At 38.9% G+C, this 20,579-nt stretch overlaps 2 protein-coding genes across 8 annotated transcripts in view; one reads left to right on the forward strand and one right to left on the reverse strand.

The window, feature by feature from the left end:
- Positions 1–248, reverse strand: part of LOC128696267 (platelet binding protein GspB) — a 28,371-nt gene extending 28,123 nt beyond the window's left edge. For both annotated transcript variants that reach the window (XM_070092256.1, XM_070092255.1), the window contains exon 1: positions 109–248. In XM_070092256.1, coding sequence (XP_069948357.1) covers positions 109–233 — 125 coding nt within the window. In that variant the 5' untranslated portion in view covers positions 234–248. The remainder of the gene's footprint in view (positions 1–108) is intronic.
- Positions 105–19,666, forward strand: LOC128696269 (probable serine hydrolase). 6 transcript variants are annotated; one of them, XM_053787430.2, is made up of 4 exons: positions 105–157; positions 5,300–5,424; positions 8,396–8,625; positions 18,926–19,666. In XM_053787430.2, the coding sequence occupies exons 2-4, from the start codon at positions 5,379–5,381 to the stop codon at positions 19,526–19,528; spliced, it is 879 nt and encodes a 292-aa protein (XP_053643405.1). In that variant the 5' UTR covers positions 105–157; positions 5,300–5,378; the 3' UTR covers positions 19,529–19,666. The 6 variants fall into 6 exon arrangements, with proteins under 6 accessions (XP_053643405.1, XP_053643401.1, XP_053643402.1 ...); XM_053787426.2 differs by lacking the exon at positions 105–157 and adding an exon at positions 365–500; XM_053787427.2 differs by lacking the exon at positions 105–157 and adding an exon at positions 487–590.
- Positions 19,667–20,579: the final 913 nt, after the last annotated feature.

Below are 20,579 nucleotides of genomic sequence, written 5' to 3' on the forward strand. Positions count from 1 at the left end.
CCATTACATTGAACATTAAAATTATTTACCCTTCTCAGTTTATGTTTCGTGCCAAAGAGAATGGCTTCAGTTTTCCCTAGGTGTAATGATAGTTTGTTGTCTACTAACCATTTGCTGCAGGACTCCAGTTCCAGTGTTAAAACATTAGCAATATCTTGTGGGTCTTTACCTGACACTAACAGAGCACTGTCATCTGCATACAGTAGGAGTTTGCACTTGACACTGATAGGCATATCATTGACATAACATAAGAATAATAAGGGACCCAGAATACTACCTTGGGGAACTCCATATGTTATCGGCAGGGGTTCTGATTCTGTTTTGTTGTTTTTGACTATTTGTCTCCTGTTGCTAAGGTAGGACTTAAACCAGTCTACAGAACCTATACCGATAGCTTGAAGTTTATTACATAATATATTGTGGTTGACAGTATCGAAGGCCTTTTGCAGGTCTAAGGTTACCATACCTATGAGGTTCCCCTTTGACATTTCAGTTCTCAGGTAATCCATCAGATTAATAAGGGAGGTGTCGGTTGAGTAGGATCTTCTAAAGCCCGATTGATAGCTATGGAGAATGTTGTTGTCATTAAGGTACTTAACTACTTGAGAATACACCGCCCTCTCTAGAATTTTAGATATTATACTAAGTATACTAACAGGCCTATAGTTACTTACATCAGACCTACTATTTTTCTTGAAGATAGGAGTAACTCTGGCCTCCTTGAACCCCTCCGGTACGGTATTAGTGGTGATTGATAGATTTATTATGTGAGCAATAGGGATTGACAGTTCAGAAGCACCATCTTTTAGGAACTTAGATGGGATGTTATCAGGGCCTGTGCTCTTAGTTGGGTTTAACCTGCTTAGTTCTTTTTGAATAAAGTCATGAGATACACTTACTAGTTGACAACTGTTTGGGGTTACCCCTTTATTGGTATAGTATGTTTGAAACTTGTTTACCAGTAGTAACAGTAGCTATAAAGTGTATATCAGTAGCAACAGTAGGTTTGAAGTATATACCATTAATAATAGTAGGTTTAAAGTATATACCAGTAACAATAATAGCTTTAAGGTATATACCACTAACAATAGTAATATTGTAGTTAGTTATTTCTGTCCAGTCACAATTGTGTAGCCTATTTACCAGTGTTTCTTTACTGTAGTTTCTAGTTGACCTCATTTTTATTGTCCTGTGTAGGCCTATCCTATCCCTAGTGATTTTCCTGGTGCAGTAAATGATGAAATGATCACTAGAGCGAAACACCAACGTCAAAGACCTGGGAGTGATCATGTCGGAGGATCTCACCTTCAAGGACCATAACATTGTATCAATCGCATCTGCTAGAAAAATGACAGGATGGATAATGAGAACCTTCAAAACTAGGGAGGCCAAGCCCATGATGACACTCTTCAGGTCACTTGTTCTATCTAGGCTGGAATATTGCTGCACACTAACAGCACCTTTCAAGGCAGGTGAAATTGCCGACCTAGAAAATGTACAGAGAACTTTCACGGCGCGCATAACGGAGATAAAACACCTTAATTACTGGGAGCGCTTGAGGTTCCTAAACCTGTATTCCCTGGAACGCAGGCGGGAGAGATACATGATTATATACACCCGGAAAATCCTAGAGGGACTAGTACCGAACTTGCACACGAAAATCACTCACTACGAAAGCAAAAGACTTGGCAGACGATGCACCATCCCCCCAATGAAAAGCAGGGGTGTCACTAGCACGTTAAGAGACCATATAATAAGTGTCAGGGGCCCGAGACTGTTCAACTGCCTCCCAGCATGCATAAGGGGGATTACCAACAGACCCCTGGCAGTCTTCAAGCAGGCACTGGACAAGCACCTAAAGTCAGTTCCTGATCAGCCGGGCTGTGGCTCGTACGTTGGTTTGCGTGCAGCCAGCAGCAACAGCCTGGTTGATCAGGCTCTGATCCACCAGGAGGCCTGGTCACAGACCGGGCCGCGGGGGCGTTGACCCCCGGAACTCTCTCCAGGTAAACTCCAGGCTTGCGAGCCGTAATTATTTCGAGACCGACAGTGAAAGGGTTAAAGGAAGACTTTGACGACCTGGACCATTAACAAAGTGACTTAATGGTCCAAGTCGTACTCTCTCCAATGTGCGGGTTATTTGTATATTGTTCCAGTCACGGTATTGTTGCAAGAGTAGCAACAGGAGAAATGAGGAGAGTTCTTGACTTATTTCCACTGGGGCCCTTGACTTATTTCCACTGGAGTCCTTGACTTATATCCGCTGGAGTAATTGGCTTTTCTTCCCTAGAGTCCTTAACTTGTTTCCACTAGAGTCCTTGACTCATTTCAACTGAGGTCCTTGACTTATTTCAACTAAGGTCCTTGACTTATTTCAATTGGGGTCCCTGACTTATTTCCACTGGAGTCCTTTACTTATTTCCACTGGAGCCCTTTACTTATTTCCACTGGGGTCCTTGCTTGAACCACGCAATAAAGTACTACAACAAATGAAAAAAATTAAACAATATATTTTAACCCGATAACATTTGAGATTAGACTCAGAGACCAAACTAGATACTGTGGACTGTGTCCAGTGATATAACTGGGTGGCAAAAAATAGTTCTTGTCATGGTTATGTGGCACTCGGTTGGCACTCTCCCGTCATCAGGACACCACTCAACCCACTTGATGCAGAGGTAGTGTAGGGTAGTTAATAGGTTGTTCAATGTTGTTAGAGGTAGTTGCAAGGACACCATTGGAAGTAAGTCAACTTTGGAGTTTTTTGGGGGGTTATCCCTTCAAGGAAGGTTCTTTGATGTTGGTGAGGGGCTCTTGATCTAGGGAATTGGATCTGTGCTACGGTTCTTTGATGCTGGTGAAGGGCTCTTGATCTAGGGAATTGGATCTGTGCTCCAGTTCCCTGAATTAAGCCAGGATACCTTCCACATCCCTCCCCCCACAGGTGCTGCATAATCCTACGGGTTTAGCGCCCCCCATTGATTATTATAATAATAATGGGGGGGGGGGTATCCCTGTGGGTAATTTACGCACGTTTCTATGTATGAGAATTTGTGTAAATGTATTTATGTGTACCAGTACCTAAATACTTACAACTTGTTACAGGTGTGTCCTCCCAATTTTTGGATCAAACCTAATTAAGTTTATTTAGGTACAGGTACATAGTTACACAAATTATGATACATAACAAGTGTAAATTACCTAGGATAACCCAAAAAAGTCAGTGACTTATTTCCTGATTACCTCCCACTCCCCAAACGTATAACCCTTACAGGTTTAGTGCTTTCCCATAGAAGACGAGTTAAGCATTTAAGGACATTATTGAATATAATATTCAGGAAATTTTCAAAAGATTTTACAAACACATAAACGTGATAAAAGATGCGGTAATTTTAGTTTATGATAACCTAGTGAAGTGTAAATGAATGGTTCAGTGAACCAACAAGTTGATAAATTAGACACATATGCAACACTTGGGTATCTTTATTGAGGAAACGTTTCATCACAGTGACTTCATCAGTCCATACAAAGGAGAATGGTGAAAATCAGGAGTTTGAGGTAATCAGTCCTCAGCCTTGAGTCGATGTAGTCAGTCCATCAATCTTGAAAAGAATACAGCATATGTGTGAAGAAGTAGCTCATATAGCCAAGGCTACTTCTTCGCACATATGCTGTATTCTTTTCAAGATTGATGGACTGACTACATCGACTCAAGGCTGAGGACTGATTACCTCAAACTCCTGTTCTTCACCATTCTCCTTTGTATGGACTGATGAAGCCACTGTGTGGTGAAACGTTCCCTCAATAAAGATACCCAAGTGTTGCATATGTGTCTAATTTATCAACCTAGTAAAGTAAATGGCAGAGCCATAATAATTTAAGATTACTCAAACAAATACTGCATTGTTAGTGTATAGGGAATGGATTAAGATACCCTTTTTTTAATATCATTAATGAATTGTGCCACATCTGTATAACTAGTTCTTCCCTGTTTGTTTGTTAAGCTATGATATATTAGTGTTATATTGTAGGTTATCTTAGGTTAAAACTATATAAGTACTGTAATGTACTTTGTATGTGCCCATAACATCTGTGTTCCCTCAAGGCCATTATAAATTTTTGTAATGTATGCAATTCTAAATAAAAAAAATTACTTACAGAACTACTGTTTACAGATTTTGCCAAATAGGTAAAACTGGTTAGTTAGCAAGAGCTCATTTAAAATCAAGTTCTTTTTAAAATTTTCTTTTATATATGTTTAAAGATACTTTTATCATTTACGTTAATGTAAAAAAAATTAATAATTTTGTACCAAAAGAACCTTAGAAAACTTAACTAATCTTATTATAACAAGTGCAATTTAACTTTGCCTAATCCAACTAAATATATTTTATATATGTTTACAGTAGCTTCATAATAAACAAACATAATGAAATATATTTTTTCATTAAGTTCAGGATGATTTTTGCTAAATTATTGCATACACAAATTTTAGCTTGCCTTATTCGGCAAGAAGAGCATTGCTATGTGAGCCAAAATTGCAAGTTTTACCTATTCAGCACGACATATGTATATATACTACATATATACAGTACAAAAGATGCAGTTTATAATGACTTAACCGGATATCCCTGCAATTAAAGAAATTTTGGTACATCAGCTAGAGTCCTCATTTTATTTGCCTTATCCAGACACATACATTATTCTAAGTAACACATAACACTAATACATGATTGCTTTGTTCCATGGACTCTGCCTGGATGACTTTTCTCATAAGCACAGTTCATTTTTTTTTTTTAATTTTCAGTTCCATCACATTAGACTTTCTGAAATTGCCTAAAATGGAGGTATTTTACGTATTTTTTCAACAAGTAGTTCTGGTTTGCTTGTTGATACAAGGAGGAGCTGCAGTAATGTTTTTTACATACAGCATAAGATTACTGCTGATTTTTTTTATTAATTTTTGCTGTAATTCATATTTTGATTACAGTACAGTAAACCTCAATATAACAAATTTAAAATTACAGAGAGAATCCACTGGTTAAATTGTACGTGCTGTGTATATATAAAATGTGCATCCAGTGCTACATTAGGTATACAGTAGAGTACATACTTCAGTTTTTTGTTTTGTTTTTGTTGTTGTTGTTGCATTTTTAATATATTCCAGTTTAATGGAGAATTAGATAATCTGTTATATCAAGAGTTTACTGAATATGTTGAATGACATACTGTATGTTCAACTTCATTTTTTAATAAGGCTTTAACAATATTAAGTATCCATATTTTATTGATTTTGCAGAATTAGTGTTATTCTGGAGAGAAGTGGACATATATTATTAAGAGCACTACACTCCAGAAGTACGTTGTCTTCAGTAGCAATGGCAAAGGAAATAACGATTCCTATTATATCTGGCCACATAGCTGGTACGTTTTCAAGGTGTAAATTGCAATTTCACAGGGTGGTACATATCATATATATATATACACACACACACACTATACCATATTCTTCCCAGACATAGGATTCTACATATCATTTTATGTCATACAATTCTTATATATATCCATACAGCTTTTGCAATGTACATGTACAGTCATCCCTACAAATTTGTAGACTTCATTATTTGCAGGTTTTGGTTATCCAGGTATACTCCAGGTAAGTAGTTAACAAATAGTTTGTTATCCACTGTTTTTACTGATAAGTAATCAACAAATGGTTTCAGTTATTCACTGATTTTCTGGTGGTTCCCATTTTTCAGGCTCTGTGCATGATCTCTCAATTAAAAACTACTCATAAAATTTCCTTTAAATTGTGCTCAATGGCTCAATAGTCAAGGGTTGCAGAGACATAATCTCTGAAACACAAAATAATTAACAATCTTGTAATGCAGATATAATTTTATATTATTTACCATTTTTAGTTTTGGAGAAACTCGAGGAAAATAACCTCCCGGCAGATCTGTAGGGATGACTCTTCTGTATTCCTCCCATATACAGTATGATGCATGACATTATGTATCTTACCTATCTTGCATTATACTGTATTCTTCCCAAATATTTCTGGCAGTTGTTATCATTCCATCTGATACCCAGCAAACTAGCTTTCATATACAGTAGACCATTGGATAACATGGTAGTAATCTTCTAAAAATAGTGTGTAATAAAAAATCTTGTAAATCAAATTAAAAACATATGGGAAAAATTGGATTATGTTCAATATACAGTGGACCCTCGACCAGCGATGGCATCGATTAACGATAAATCCGACCAGCAATACATTTTAACGCAAAAATTTTGCCTCGACTAGCGCTAAAAAACTCGACCAACACTATTCGTTCCGTCTGAGATGCGTCCACTTCTGGCCAGTGTTTACAAGCCAGCCAGCCACCGCGGTCGCTTCCAAGCATACAATCTGAACATTTCATATTATCACAGTCTTTTTAGTGATTGCACCTGCAAAATAAGTCACCATGGGCCCCAAGAAAGCTTCTAGTGCCAACCCTACAGCAAAAAGGGTGAGAATTACTATGGATATGAAGAAAGAGATCATTGCTAAGTATGAAAGTGGAGTGCGTGTGTCTGAGCTGGCCAGGTTGTACACAAAACCCCAGTCAACCATCGCTACTATTGTGGCCAAGAAAATGGCAATCAAGGAAGCTGTTCTTGCCAAAGGTGCAACTATGTTTTCAAAACTGAGATCGCAAGTGATAGAAGATGTTGAGAGACTGTTATTGGTGTGGATAAATGAAAAACAGATAGCAGGAAATAGCATCTCTCAAGAGATCTTATGTGAAAAGGCTAGGAAGTTGCATGAGGATTTAATTAGAAAAATGCCAGCAACTAGTGGTGATGTGAGTTTAAGGCCAGCAAAGGTTGGTTTGAGAGATTTAAGAATCGTAGTGGCGTACATAGTGTGATAAGGCATGGTGAGGCTGCCAGTTTGGACCAAAAAGCAGCTGAAAAATATGTGCAGGAATTCTAGGAGTACATAGACAGTGAAGAATTGAAACCTGAACAAGTGTTTAATTGTGACACTGACAATGTTGTGAAACACTTTAGGAATGTCATAAAGGAACGGGAGGTACAGGCCTCTATGGACAGATATGTTGTACGACAGAGGTCCAGTGACTCTCAAGCTGGTCCTAGTGGCATTAAAAGAAGAAGGGAAGTAACCCCGAAAAAGGACTTGCCACCTCAAGTCCTAATGGAAGGGGATTCCCCTTCTAAACACTAAGAAGGTCAACACTCTCCCCTCCTCCCATCCCATCAATCATCACCAGATCTTCAATAAAGGTAAGTGTCATGTAACTGTGCATGTCTTCTTCAGTTTGTGTGTATTAAAATTAATATTTCATGTGGTAAAAAATTTTTTTTTCAATACTTTGGGGTGTCTTGCACGGATTAATTTGATTTCCATTATTTCTTATGGGAAAAATTAACTTGACTAACGATTATTTCGATTAACGATGAGCTCTCAGGAACGGATTAATATCGCTGGTTGAGGGTCCACTGTACCCCCAAAAAAGCCAACCAGATTTTTTGTCTGAAGATTGTAAAAAACACCGATGATAATGTAACTGAAGGTTGATGTGGTGATGTGCATCAAAGATCCTGCAATCACATCTCTGCAAGCAGACAGAGGTAGTTTAATGTTTACCTGTCCTATTTATTGCAGCTTCATGGGAGTTATAAAGGAGGGGTTAAAATTGCTGGGGTGTACACGAAAGGAGTTAGAGCAGTTGGGGTGAGTGGGTTCGGTATGGGAGTGGAGACTGGGGAACTACTATTGTGAGAGATAAAGACCGAATGGTGGAGGGGTAGGAGCAGGACCTGGAGGCTGGTATTGGGAGGTGGAGCATGCTGGGCAGTGGAGAGGTGTTGGTTTGGAGTCTGGAAGCAACAAGATGGTGTGATGGTGACTGTGGGTGGCAGTGTTGGTGGCCTGGTGTAGGTAGTGGGTGAGTGTACAGTTGTTGGTGTGGGCAGCAATGAGGCTGGTGAGTGACTATGTGACTAGGTGTGTGAACTGTTAAAGCATGAGTAAGGTCTGGGTGCAGGGGAAGGGGTGGGCTGTTAAAGCATGGGTAAGGTGTAGGAGCAGAGCTGTGTGGGCTTGAAATTGTGGGAGAGTAGTGTGAATGAAAGCATGGGAAAGGTGTGGAAGTAAATCCATGTCAGCATGAAGCTGTAGTGGAGTTGTATGGGTGAAAGGTGATGGTTGTATGAACCATTATCAAATCAGAACTATTTGACAAAATGCAAAGAAAAACAGAGGCTGATTGTGACTTTATAATGATCTAGGATGAACTAAAACAGTCTAAAATTTCTTTACCAATGTGTGATTTATTTTTTAAATATTCTAGCCACAGTACTGTATCTTTTATTTTTCTTTCAGGTAAAGTGTGGAATGAGGGAGGATCACCTATTCTTGGCCTTCATGGATGGATGGACAATGCCGGGACCTGGGATGGGGTTGCTCCTTTGCTTCCCAAGAGTGTTTCCTTGATAGCCATTGATTTTCCAAGTCATGGGCTCTCATCTCCAAGGCCCCGAGGGACTCCATTTCACTTTAGTAATTTGTTGCTTACTATTGAAAGAGTAGTTCAGCACTTTGGATGGAAAGAGGTGAGTTTGGATATCATAAGCCTTCATTCATTGCTAGAGAAGTACAAATTTTATGATTTCATTCAAGGTTACAGTAGAATGAAAAATTGCAGTGCATATTATAGTATACACTTATGGATACCAGCAATAATAATTATTGGGAGAGAAATTAAAATTTAGCAACAACTCCATACCCAGTCTCAAACCCCCTAGCAGCATTTTTTTTTTTTACTACTACAGTCCTCATAACAGCTATAATCTCATGTGTTCAAGACCAGTGTTTTTTAACTTTTATATGTGATGACCCATGTTAGCTTCTCCAAAGTTATTGCAACCCCAGTAAATGAATGGGGTACATTAGGAAAGAAGAATACAGCCTCTCCTCACTTAGCGACATACTCGTTTCCCGACGCCTCAGACTTGCAACAGGCTCTCTGACCAGTATGCATACCTAAATAATGTATATTAGAGCTGATTTCCTCTATCCTGTTTATTTCAATATACAGTAGACTACTGTATACACATTTAAAAATATACCAGAAATGTTATAAATGGTGCAAAGGTGACATTAAAACAATATCAAAGATGGTTGACACGAACTCACTACCATTATAGTATGCTCCTCACTTAGCGATGAATTCTTTTAACGACATGGTCTTAGGAATGGAACTCCGTTGTTAAGTGAGGAGAGGCTGTAATACAATAGGGCTTCCTCCCTTTAGATGAGGAAATTAAGCAGGGCATTTTTCTTTGTTTTTTGCTGAATCCACTCAGTCAGTATTTTTTTTTCAGTGTTATTTAGCCATAATGACCTCTTACCCATTTTTTTTTATCAGGTAATGCTCATGGTTCCTCATAAAACAAACTCTTGTCTTTATCTCATTGTTTTGAATTGTTAATTTTCTTACACCAATAGCACACCCTGCTGCCATCACACATGCACCACATTTGAGCATTTCAGTCACATCCATTTTCTTCACTAGAGGCATATTTTCATGCATAAACTTCTTGGTATCTTCACCAACACTACTAGATTTCCTTTGTTGATGACATGATTAATATCTAGACACAAGACAGGGGGATGTAAAGATAGGAAATGAAATGATAAACACAGAAGAGTTATATGTAATATGGGTGGACACACCACAGAACAATGTTAGGTCTAGTGTAATACAATGGAGTTCCAAGGTGTGGAGGGGAAATGTTCTATCTGCGCAAGCACGAAAGCTGGACATTTACAGAAAAACATGGAAATAGGATTCAGTCTGCAAATCACGCTGTTAGAAATGCTGTACTGTACCTAGGGACATTAAAAGGTCTTGGCTGTTTATTGTATATATTCTTCCTTTAGCAAATCATTATTTATAATATTTACAAATGTACAAGGGTTCCAACACAATCCAGAAAAATGATAAACAGTGAGCACAAATGTCACAGAGAACCAGATGTCATAATGGGATATATGCCAGATGACAACTCGAGAGAGAGGGCCTGGTTGGATGGAACATTTACCACAGATGAGTTAATTGAACCGTCCCCAAGTCTTTCCTGACAAGTCAAAATGCCACAGCACACCTACCAAACACTAGATCTAAGTCTGCATACCACCTCTAGACTGCTCTAGTTCCCTTTGCCTACAGCTGGCAAAGATTATTGTAGGATTTGTGGTTGGTCTTGTGTGTGCCAAATATGTATATAATGCACTCACTAAACACAACACTCAAAACCTCCAGTTAGTTCATAATATCGAGTGCCTACACTTTAAAAAAATCAGTCACTTAATTTTTGCCACTAAATCTTTTCTCAAAATTTACATTACTGATACATATCTGTTTTTTTTTTTTTTTTTCTTCAACAAGTCGGCCGTCTACCACCGAGGCAGGGTGACCCAAAAAAAAGAAAGAAAATCCCCAAAAAGAAAATACTTTCATCATCATTCAACACTTTCACCACACTTGCACATTATCACTGTTTTTGCAGAGGTGCTCAGAATACAACAGTTTAGAAGCATACACATATAAAGATACACAACATATCCCTCCAAACTGCCAATATCCCAAACCCCTCCTTTAAAGTGCAGGCATTGTACTTCCTATTTCCAGGACTCAAGTCCGACTATATGAAAATAACTGGTTTCCCTGAATCCCTTCACTAAATATTACCCTGCTCACACTCCAACAGATCGTCAGGTCCCAAGTACCATTCGTCTCCATTCACTCCTATCTAACACGCTCATGCACGCTTGCTGGAAGTCCAAGCCCCTTGCCCACAAAACCTCCTTTACCCTCTCTCTCCAACCCTTTCGAGGACAACCCCTACCCCGCCTTCCTTCCCCTATAGATTTATATGCTTTCCATGTCATTCTACTTTGATCCATTCTCTCTAAATGACCAAACCACCTCAACAACCCTTCTTCTGCATTCTGACTAATACTTTTATTAACTCCACACCTTTTCCTAATTTCCACACTCCGAATTTTCTGCATAATATTTACACCACACATTGCCCTTAAACAGGACATCTCCACTGCCTCCAACCGTCTCCTCGCTGCTGCATTTACCACCCAAGCTTCACACCCATATAAGAGTGTTGGTACTACTATACTTTCATACATTCCCTTCTTTGCCTCCATAGATAACGTTTTTTGACTCCACATATACCTCAACGCACCACTCACCTTTTTTCCCTCATCAATTCTATGATTAACCTCATCCTTCATAAATCCATCCGCCGACACGTCAACTCCCAAGTATCTGAAAACATTCACTTCTTCCATACTCCTCCCCAATTTGATATCCAATTTTTCTTTATCTTAATCATTTGACACCCTCATCACCTTACTCTTTTCTATGTTCACTTTCAACTTTCTACCTTTACACACATTCCCAAACTCATCCACTAACCTTTGCAATTTTTCTTTAGAATCTCCCATAAGCACAGTGTCATCAGCAAAAAGTAACTGTGTCAATTCCCATTTTGAATTTGATTCCCCAAAATTTAATCCCACCCCTCTCCCGAACACCCTAGCACTTACTTCCTTTACAACCCCATCTATAAATATATTAAACAACCATGGTGACATTACACATCCCTGTCTAAGACCTACTTTTACTGGGAAGTAGTCTCCCTCTCTTCTACACACCCTAACCTGAGCCTCACTATCCTCATAAAAACTCTTTACAGCATTTAATAACTTACCACCTATTCCATATACTTGCAACATCTGCCACATTGCTCCTCTATCCACTCTATCATATGCCTTTTCTAAATCCATAAATGCAATAAAAACTTCGCTACCTTCATCTAAATACTGTTCACATATATGCTTCAATGTAAACACTTGATCTACACATCCCCTACCCACTCTGAAACCTCCTTGCTCATCCACAATCCTACATTCTGTCTTACCTCTAATTCTTTCAATTATAACCCTACTGTACACTTTTCCTGGTATACTCAGTAAACTTATTCCTCTATAATTTTTACAGTCTCTTTTGTCCCCTTTCCCTTTATATAAAGGGACTATACATGCTCTCTGCCAATCCCTAGGTACCTTCCCCTCTTTCATACATTTATTAAACAAAAGTACCAACCATCAGTTCCAGCTGCTTTACCCCCTTTCATTTTACATAATGCCTCACGTACCTCCCCCACACTTACATTCTGCTCTTCTTCACTCCTAAAAGATGGTATACCTCCCTGACCAGTGCATGAAATTACTGCCTCTGTTTCTTCCTTAACATTTAAAAGTTCCTCAAAATATTCTTGCCATCTACCTAATACCTCCATCTCCCCATCTACTAACTCCCCTACTCTGTTTTTAACTGACAAATCCATACTTTCCCTAGGCTTTCTTAACTTGTTTAACTCACTCCAAAATTTTTTCTTATTTTCATTAAAATTTCTTGACAGTGCCTCTCCCACTCTGTCATCTGCTCTCCTTTTGCACTCTCTCACCACTCTCTTCACCTTTCTTTTACTCTCCATATACTCTGCTCTTCTTATAACATTTCTGCTTTGTAAAAACCTCTCATAATCTACCTTTTTCTCTTTTATCACACCCTTTACTTCATCATTCCACCAATCACTCCTCTTTCTTCCTGCCCCCACCCTCCTATAACCACAAACTTCTGCCCCACATTCTAATACTGCATTTTTAAAACTATTCCAACCCTCTTCAACCCCCCCACTACTCATCTTTGCACTAGCCCACCTTTCTGCCAATAGTCGCTTATATCTCACCCGAACTTCCTCCTCCCTTAGTTTATACACTTTCACCTCCCTCTTACTTGTTGTTGCCACCTTCCTCTTTTCCCATCTACCTCTTACTCTAACTGTAGCTACAACTAAATAATGATCCGATATATCAGTTGCCCCTCTATAAACATGTACATCCTGGAGCCTACCCATCAACCTTTTATCCACCAATACATAATCTAATAAACTACTTTCATTACGTGCTACATCATACCTTGTATATTTATTTATCCTCTTTTTCATAAAATATGTATTACTTATTACCAAATCTCTTTCTACACATAGCTCAATTAAAGGCTCCCCATTTACATTTACCCCTGGCACCCCAAATTTACCTACTACTCCCTCCATAACATTTTTACCCACTTTAGCATTGAAATCCCCAACCACCATTACTCTCACACTTGATTCAAAACTCCCCACGCATTCACTCAACATTTCCCAAAATCTCTCTCTCTCCTCTACACTTCTCTCTTCTCCAGGTGCATACACGCTTATTATAACCCACTTTTCACATCCAATCTTTATTTTACTCCACATAATCCTTGAATTAATACATTTATAGTCCCTCTTTTCCTGCCATAGCTTATCCTTCAACATTATTGCTACTCCTTCTTTAGCTCAAACTCTATTTGAAACCCCTGACTTAATCCAATTTATTCCTCTCCACTGAAACTCCCACCCCCTTCAGCTTTGTTTCACTTAAAGCCAGGACATCCAGCTTCTTCTCATTCATAACATCCACAATCATCTCTTTCTTATCATCTGCACAACATCCACGCACATTCATACTTCCCACTTTGACAATTTTCTTCTTCTTATTCTTTTTAGTAATCTTTACAGGAAAAGGGGTTACTAGCCCATTGTTCCCGGCATTTTAGTTGACTTTTACAACACGCATGGCTTACGGAGGAAAGATTCTTATTCCACTTCCCCATGGATATAAAAGGAAAAGTAATAAGACCAAGAACTATTAAGATAAAATCAAAGAAAACTCAGATGAGTGTGTATAAATAAATGTGTACATGTATGTGTAGTGTGACCTAAGTGTAAGTAGAAGTAGCAAGACATACCTGTAATCTTGCATATTTATGAGACAGACAAAAGACATCAGCAATCCTACCATCATGTATAACAATCACAGGCTTTCGTTTTACACTTACTTGGCAGGACGGTAGTACCTCCCTGGGTGGTTGCTGTCTACCAACCTACTGTAGAATCTTTTATTGTCATCCTACATACAGCCTCTCCTCACTTAGCGACGTACTCATTTACCGACAAATCAGACTGATGCCAGGCTCTCCGACCAGTATGCATACCTAAATAATGTATATTAGAGCTCATTTCCTCTTTTCTGTTTATTAAAGTATACAGTACACTACTGTATAAACATTTAAAAATATACTAAAAATGTTATAAATGGTGTAAAGGTGACATTAAAACAATATTAAAGATGGTTGACACAAACCCACTACCATTATAGTATACTCCTTGCTTAGCAAAGAATTTGTTTACCAACGTGGCCTCAGGAATGGAACTCTATCTTTAAATGAAGAGAGGCTGTATTCATCTTAATGACAATCATTGCAGTAATATTGTATCTCTCTTATATGTCATCTGTAATAATCATTGTTACATGTGCATCTCTGATAGTCAGAAAAAAAGTCAAATTAAACCTCCTTCTTTCCAGTCGCTGCTCATTTTATTTAATATTTCTTATCGGTATTACCAGTACTTCCCTATGAGAGGTTGATGTTATTATGACTGCCATTAATAACTCATGCAGGTTATGTTCCTAAATCTGTGCCACCAGTGACTTCATGACTTATGGACTGGAAAAACATATGAGAAAAATAAGTTTGTGTTCCTCAGAATCCAATTTCCCCCCCTCCACCCCATCCATTTTTTTTACTATCACAATTCTTCAAAAAGTAATACATTTTTCTACTTAATTTTGTTGATGAACATTCTCTGTGAAATGCTCTGAACTCTGGAGTTTACCTGGAGAGAGTTTCGGGGGTCAACGCCCCCGCGGCCCGGTCTGTGACCAGGCCTCCTGGTGGATCAGCGCCTGATCAACCAGGCTGTTGCTGCTGGCTGCACACAAACCAACGTACGAGCCACAGCCCGGCTGATCAGGAACTGACTTTAGGTGCTTGTCCAGTGCCAGCTTGAAGACTGCCAGGGGTCTGTTGGTAATCCCCCTTATGTGTGCTGGGAGGCAGTTGAACAGTCTCGGGCCCCTGACACTTATTGTATGGTCTCTTAACGTGCTAGTGACACCCCTGCTTTTCATTGGGGGGATGGTGCATCGTCTGCCAAGTCTTTTGCTTTCGTAGTGAGTGATTTTCGTGTGCAAGTTCGGTACTAGTCCCTCTAGGATTTTCCAGGTGTATATAATCATGTATCTCTCCCTCCTGCGTTCCAGGGAATACAGGTTTAGAAACCTCAAGCGCTCCCAGTAATTGAGGTGTTTTATCTCCGTTATGCGCGCCGTGAAAGTTCTCTGTACATTTTCTAGGTCAGCAATTTCACCTGCCTTGAAAGGTTCTGTTAGAGTGCAGCAATATTCCAGCCTAGATAGAACAAGTGACCTGAAGAGTGTCATCATGGGCTTGGCCTCCCTAGTTTTGAAGGTTCTCATTATCCATCCTGTCATTTTTCTAGCAGATGCGATTGATACAATGTTATGGTCCTTGAAGGTGAGATCCTCCGACATAATCACTCCCAGGTCTTTGACGTTGGTGTTTCGCTCTATTTCGTGGCCAGAATTTGTTTTGTACTCTGATGAAGATTTAATTTCCTCATGTTTACCATATCTGAGTAATTGAAATTTCTCATCGTTGAACTTCATATTGTTTTCTGCAGCCCACTGAAAGATTTGGTTGATGTCCGCCTGGAGCCTTGCAGTGTCTGCAATGGAAGACACTGTCATGCAGATTCGGGTGTCATCTGCAAAGGAAGACACGGTGCTGTGGCTGACATCCTTGTCTATGTCGGATATGAGGATGAGATTCAGACAGTTAAAAGAAAGTAGGCTACTTACCTTGACTTCACTGTCACATTGAGGATTACTCATTACACAAGCCCTTATTTTCATCTCATTTCAAATTCACTGAATCATTCATTCTCTAATACTATACATGTGTACCATCTCCATCACAAATGCACCACCCTTTAGCATTTCAATTACATCTATTTTTTTCATAATAGGCATAGGGCGATGAAAAGAAGAAAAAACTGAGTGATGTGCACTGAGTGAAAATTGTATGGTACATACACAGATACATTGCACAGTGAGAGGTCTCCAAGCTGTCTACCATGGCGCTCCTTAATGGAAACGTGCACCACCATTGGAAATGAATTCTACCTTGGGGTGTCTTAATGGAAATGGTGTGCTTTTACTGGAGGTGAAAAGCAAAATTTACACCGTAGAATGTTGAAAATGTGAGCTATGATAGCATGACTCAAGATTTTCTAATTTTTTTTTTTTTTTTTTTAACAAGTCGGCCGTCTCCCACCGAGACAGAGTGACCCAAAAAGAAAGAAAATCCCCAAAAAGAAAATATTTTCATCATCATTCAACACTTTCACCTCACTCACACATAATCACTGTTTTTGCAGAGGTGCTCAGAACACAACAGTTTAGAAGCATATACTACGTATAAAGATACACAACATATCCCTCCAAACTCCTTTAGAGTGCAGGCATTGTACTTCCCATTTCCAGGACTCAAGTCTGGCTATACAAAAATAACCAGTTGCCCTGAATCCCTTCACTAAATATTACCCTGCTCACACTCCAACAGATCGTCAGGTCCCAAATACCATTCGTCTCCATTCACTCTTATCGAACACGCTCATGCACACCTGCTGGAAGTCCAAGCCACTCGCCCACAAAACCTCTCTTACCCCTTCCTTCCAACCTTTTCGAGGACGACCCCTACCCCGCCTTCCTTCCCCTACAGATTTATACGCTCTCCCTGTCATTCTACTTTGATCCATTCTCTCTAAATGACCAAACCACCTCAACAACCCCTCTTCAGCCCTCTGACTAATACTTTTATTAACTCCACACCTTCTAATTTCCACACTCCGAATTTTCTGCATAATATTTACACCACACATTGCCCTTAGACAGGACGTCTCCACTGCCTCCAACCGCCTCCTCGCTGCTGCACTCACAACCCAAGCTTCACACCCATATAAGAGTGTTGGTACTACTATTATATATATTATATACGTATATTACTATTATTGTTTATTGCAGTTATCCCTGAATAGAGCAGACTTCCATTAAGTGGATATCAACTAAGACAAAAAATCTGGCTAGATAAACATGCAATGTATTCACTGAATGGAGTGTTCAATTAAAAGAGTAATGAAGTGGACCAAATCTGTTGTATCATATGTCTGTGCAGTCTGGCTGTATGCTCAATAAAATGGTTTAACTCCACTTAATTGCAAGTTTGTCCAGTCTGGGCTTTGTCCTGGATATGTCCATTTTCATTGTTCCTGGGCAGCAGGGCTAGTGACTCGACCCACATCAGTTTGTTATTGTCTGCACATACTCACGTACCATCATTATTGTGTCTCCAGTTTTCCTTTATTTATATTGTTTCTAATAATTTTATTAAAGTAACCTATAGTGTTATTAACAAGGGTTTCTAAAGCAAGTGATGGTGCCAGGAAGAAGTGTGTGACTTTGACTGTTAAGCAGAGACTGTTAAGCAGGCTGGTATTGCAATGGCCTGAGTGTGTGAGGAGCATAGCATAGCAAAGCCAACAGTGTCTGACATTTGTGGAAGTAAGAAAAAGCATACAGAATATGCTACAAAATACAGTGTAGACAGTAATAATAATATACAGTAACAATATCTTTATTTATCCAAGTACATGTACAAGGTATACAGGCCTAGCTGACATCAATGACATACAGTGGAACCTCAAATATCGAACTTTCTTCGGTCCAGAAGGCTGTTCAAGTGCCTTTACCGAATTAATTTATTCCCATCAGGAATAATGTAAATTAGATTAATCCATTTCAGACCCTCAAAAATACACTTATAAAAGCACCTACAAAAATACACTTACAAAATTGGTCGTGTTGGGAGCAGTTCGATTTTTGAGGTTCCAATGTACTACTACATAGAAAGCCACTTGTTATGCAGAGTATTTCTGGCAGATTAGGTCAGTTTTGTCCCATTATGCAACCTACACTAGTTGACTAACACCCAGGTACCCATTTTACTGATGGGTAACATAGACAACTGGTGTAAGGAAACACACCCAATGTTTCTACCCTTGCCGGGAATTGAACGTGGACTCGCCGGACCCTCGCCTAAAAGGTTCTTCAGTTATTCCTGGGAAGTGTATGAAAATAGCCCAAGATACAAGGGTTGAAGCATGGGAATATTGTACATCTGTAAGCTCATCTATTCGCCAGAAAAAGTTAGAACAAATTACTGTATAGTCCTCTACTTATTGGACTGTACTGTATTTCTAACTCTTTCTTTGATACAGATGTATTGTACAATGCTGTAGTGCAGTATCGTATTGTACTCTAGTTAATTCTAAGTATGTCCAGTATTCCATCAGTATAATTGATCAAGACTGTTTTATTGGGCGTCCGTCTGTATCTGGCAGTTGATCGATTAAGTGGACTTCATCCACTTAGTCAAACCTTTCATTATAATAGATTTTCACTAACGTGCACCTCTTCCCCTCTATTAGTCTGTTTTATGAAGGGTTCACTGTATATCCATGGGTAAGTGATAAACCTGTAAGGGTCAAGCAACACCTGGTAGGTATGAGATAATCAGGTTTGATCCAAAGAAAAGGAGGGTAACTCAATTCCTTGCATCAAAAGCTATTCATCAGCATCAAGGTAATTCCCCTTGAAGCAATGATAAATTCACTTGTCCTCTGGCTTATATATACATTATACAGTGCAGTGTATATCACAGGCCATTCTACATAAAAAAATTATTTAGTTTAAATTTTTTTAAATCAGTTTTTAGACTAACAGTGTCTGAATTATTTGTACGTACGTATATATTTTCAGGTGAACATAATAGGCCACAGCTTGGGTGGTGCTGCAGCAATGTTGTATGCAGGAGCATTTCCAGAGAAAGTAAAAAAAATTGTGATGGTGGACCTCATCAAACCATTATCAGTTGATGCCGCAGATCAGCCAGATAAAACTGCTCGAGGAATTTTGGATTTCATGGAAGCAGAGCTCAAAATTGGCCGAGAGCCTCCAAGCTATGAATATACAACTTTGTTAGACAAGATGGTCATGTCTTATAGATTTTCTTTAACAGAGGAAGCTGCTGAAGTTTTACTTAAGAGAGGGTCAGTAAAACATGCTGATGGGCTGTACTCCTTCAACTATGATCCATTGTTAAAAGTAGGAAGTATCTTCGGAACATCATTTGATCAACAAAAGGCATTTGCAAATAGATTGCAGTGTGAGCTGTTGCTCATTAAGGCATCAAATGGGCCCTTGTATGAGAGTAGAGAATTATATGATGAAATTATTAGTATTTATGAAAAGAAAGCTAAAAAATTTATATTAAAGAAAGTAGAAGGTACTCACCATGTGCATTTAAACAATCCAGAAATTGTAGCTCCTATTATTAGTGAGTTTATTGAAGATAAAAGCTGACTTGATGGATCTTGGATTTTTGTTATTTAGCAAGCAAGGGGATGTAAATTTTTATTTTCAGGGATATGTTTGACTGCCCACAGTATTAATACAGTAGTGGACATGATTATATGAAATAAAACTCAGTTTACATCATCAGCATACAGTATTCCTACTAGAAACTTCCCTTCCTCAATTTTATTTTTTAGTGAATGAATGCTTTGTGTATGAGTCCTTGACAACCATTTTCTCTAACTTGGTTTGGTAATACTGTGGTAAAATGTACCAATTATGTAAATAAGACAAAATGTGCAGGCTATGACATTTTAATAATAAAGACATTTCAATTCATACAGAAAATAACATGACATAGGCAGTTATAAGGGTTGGGGAGTGCTCCAAAGGTGAAAGAACATGTAATATATGAGTAGCCAGTTGAGTAGTTTAGGTTAGGTGATTTCAGTGGCAGTAAAGCAATTGCAAAGAACTACAGGCTGATAGCACTAACATCCCATATCATAAAAGTCTCTGAGAGGGTTCTAAGAAGCAAGATAGCCAACCACCTAGATACCCATCAATTACACAACCCAGGGCAACATAGGTTTAGAGCAGGTCACTCCTGCCTGTCCCAGCTACTGGACCACTATGACAAGGTCCTGGATGCTGTGGAGGATAAACAAAATACAGATGTAGTATACACAGACTTTGCAAAAGCTTTTGACAAGTGTGACCATGGTGTAATAGCACACAAAATGCGGGATAAAGGAATAATGGGAAAAGTTGGTAGATGGATCTACAGCTTCCTGCTAAATAGAACATAAAGAGTAATAGTAAAGAGAGTAAAGTCCCAGGTAGCCATGGTAAAAAGCTCTGTTCTACAAGGCACAGTACTCGCTCCCATTCTATTCCTCATCCTCATTTCTGACATAGAGATGTAAGCCATAGCTCCGTGTCTTCCTTTGCGGATGACACCCGGATCAGCATGGCAGTGACCTCCATCGAAGACACTGCAAGACTCCAAGCAGACATCAACCAAATCTTCGAATGGGCCACTCAAAACAATATGAAGTTC

The sequence above is a fragment of the Cherax quadricarinatus genome, chromosome 39, assembly GCF_038502225.1.
Source record: "Cherax quadricarinatus isolate ZL_2023a chromosome 39, ASM3850222v1, whole genome shotgun sequence".
Classification (NCBI taxonomy): Eukaryota; Metazoa; Arthropoda; class Malacostraca; order Decapoda; family Parastacidae; genus Cherax; species Cherax quadricarinatus.